The 2,500-nt window shown below is 52.2% G+C and overlaps 1 protein-coding gene across 1 annotated transcript in view; it reads left to right on the top strand.

Annotated features, from left to right (window-relative positions):
• The window catches only part of CIDEB (cell death inducing DFFA like effector b), a 37,739-nt gene that overhangs the window by 29,773 nt on the left and 5,466 nt on the right, over nucleotides 1–2,500 (top strand). Inside the window, exon 3 of the mRNA XM_032979038.2 lies at nucleotides 720–914. Coding sequence (XP_032834929.2) covers nucleotides 720–914 — 195 coding nt within the window. The remainder of the gene's footprint in view (nucleotides 1–719; nucleotides 915–2,500) is intronic.

Here is a 2,500-nt window from a genome sequence, read left to right as displayed (position 1 = left end):
TAACACTACTACTAATACTACTACTAACACTACTACTAACACTACTAACACTACTACTAACACTAGTACTACTAACTCTACTACTACTAACACTACTACTATCACTACTACTAACACTACTACTACTAACACTACTACTAACACTACTAACACTACTACTAACACTAGTACTACTAACACTACTACTACTAACACTACTACTATCACTACTACTAACACTACTAATACTAACACTACTACTAACACTACTACTAATACTACTACTAACACTACTACTAACACTACTAACACTACTACTAACACTAGTACTACTAACACTACTACTACTAACACTACTACTAACACTACTACTAATACTACTACTAACACTACTACTACTAACACTACTAACACTACTACTAACACTACTACTAACACTACTAACACTACTACTATCACTACTACTAACACTACTAATACTAACACTACTACTAACACTACTACTAATACTACTACTAACACTACTACTAACACTACTAACACTACTACTAACACTAGTACTACTAACACTACTACTACTAACACTACTACTAACACTACTACTAATACTACTACTAACACTACTACTAACACTACTAACACTACTACTAACACTACTACTAACACTACTAACACTACTACTAACACTACTACTAATACTACTAACACTACTCCTACTAATTCTGCTGCTGCTGCTGTAGTCGTTGGACGTGCTGCCGCTCCCGGCGTCGGGCGCGGTGAAGGGCGCCGGCGCCGGCGCCGGCGGCGGCGGTGCGGTGAGCGTGGTGCTGGAGGAGGACGGCACGCTGGTGGACACGGAGGAGTTCTTCGGCTCGCTGGACGACAACGCCACTCTGATGCTGCTCGCCAAGGGCGACTCCTGGAGGCCGCCCAGGGTGAGCCACACGCACCGGACGGGTGGAGGTGGGTGGAGGTGGGTGGAGATGGGTGGAGGTGGGTGGAGGTGGGTGGAGATGGATGGAGTTGGGTGGAGATAGGTGGAGATGGGTGGAGGTGGGTGGAGATGGGTGAAGGTGGGTGGAGGTGGGTGGAGGTGGGTGGAGAATGGTGGAGGTGGGTGGAGATGGGTGGAGATGGGTGAAGGTGGGTGGAGGTGGGTGGAGGTGGGTGGAGAATGGTGGAGGTGGGTGGAGATGGGTGGAGGTGGGTGGAGGTGGGTGGAGATGGGTGGAGATGGAGGTAGGTGGACGTGGGTGGAGGTGGGTGGAGATGGGTGAAGGTGGGTGGAGGTAGGTGGAGGTGGGTGGAGATAGGTGGAGGTGGGTGGAGGTGGGTGGAGATGGGTGGAGGTGGGTGGAGGTAGGTGGAGGTGGGTGGAGATGGATGGAGATGGGTGAAAGTGGGTGGAGGTGGGTGGAGGTGGGTGGAGGTGGGAGGAGGTGGATGGAGAGCGGTGGAGGTGGATGAAGGTGGATGGAGGTAGGTGGAGGTGGGTGGAGGTGGATGGGAAGCCGTGGAGGTGGGTGGAGGTGGGTGGAGAATGGTGGAGGTAGGTGGAGAATGGTGGAGGTGGGTGGAGGTAGGTGGAGGTAGGTGGAGGTGGGTAGAGGTGGGTAGAGGTGGGTGGAGATGGGTGGAGGTGGGTGGACAATGGTGGAGATGGGTGGAGATGGGTGGAGGTGGGTGGAGGTTGGTGGAGGTGGGTGGAGATGGGTGGAGGTGGGTGGAGAATGGTGGAGATGAGTGGAGATGGGTGGAGGTGGGTGGAGAATGGTGGAGATGGGTGGAGCTTCATAGAGATACACAGAGACCCATAGACACCTATAGAGATACATAGACCCATAGATATACATAGAGATACATAGAGATACAGAGACACATAGAGATACATAGAGACCCATAGAGACCCATAGAGATACGTAGAGATACATAGAGTGGAGGGGAAAAACCGGAGGATCCAGAGACAAATCCACGCAGTGACCACCACGGGGAGAGAGGAGAGAGAGACGCAGACTCCAAATCTACAGCAGCAGCAGCAGGCATCGTCAGGGTCAGGATCGAACCCACGACCTCCTGCGTACCAGGCGAGGTAGTCAACATCTCATAGCCACCGTGATGATGATGGTGGTGGAACCCACGACCTCCTGCGTACCAGGCGAGGTAGTCAACATCTCCTAGCCACCGTGATGATGATGATGAGAGAGAGACACAGAATCCAAATATACAGCAAGGGTCAGGGTCGGGATCGTGTTTTTCCACTGCCACATCTGAGCCAGGCCAGCACGGTACTGGTGGTGTTTTTCCACTGCCACATCCGTGCCAAGCCAGCGCGGTACGAGTGGTGTTTTTCCACTGCCACATCTGAGCCAGGCCAGCACGGTACTGGTAGTGTTTTTCCACTGCCACATCTGAGCCAGGCCAGCACGGTACTGGTGGTGTTTTTCCACTGCCACATCCGAGCCAGGCCAGCACGGTACTGGTGGTGTTTTTCCACTGCCACATCTGAGCCAGGCCAGCACGG

The sequence above is a fragment of the Petromyzon marinus genome, chromosome 69 (genome assembly GCF_048934315.1).
Source record: "Petromyzon marinus isolate PM22_M1 ecotype Great Lakes invasive population chromosome 69, UKy_Petmar_22M1.pri1.0, whole genome shotgun sequence".
NCBI classification, from domain to species: Eukaryota; Metazoa; Chordata; class Hyperoartia; order Petromyzontiformes; family Petromyzontidae; genus Petromyzon; species Petromyzon marinus.
Note: the sequence above shows the minus strand (reverse complement) of the source record. Positions and strands in the feature narration are given on the sequence as shown.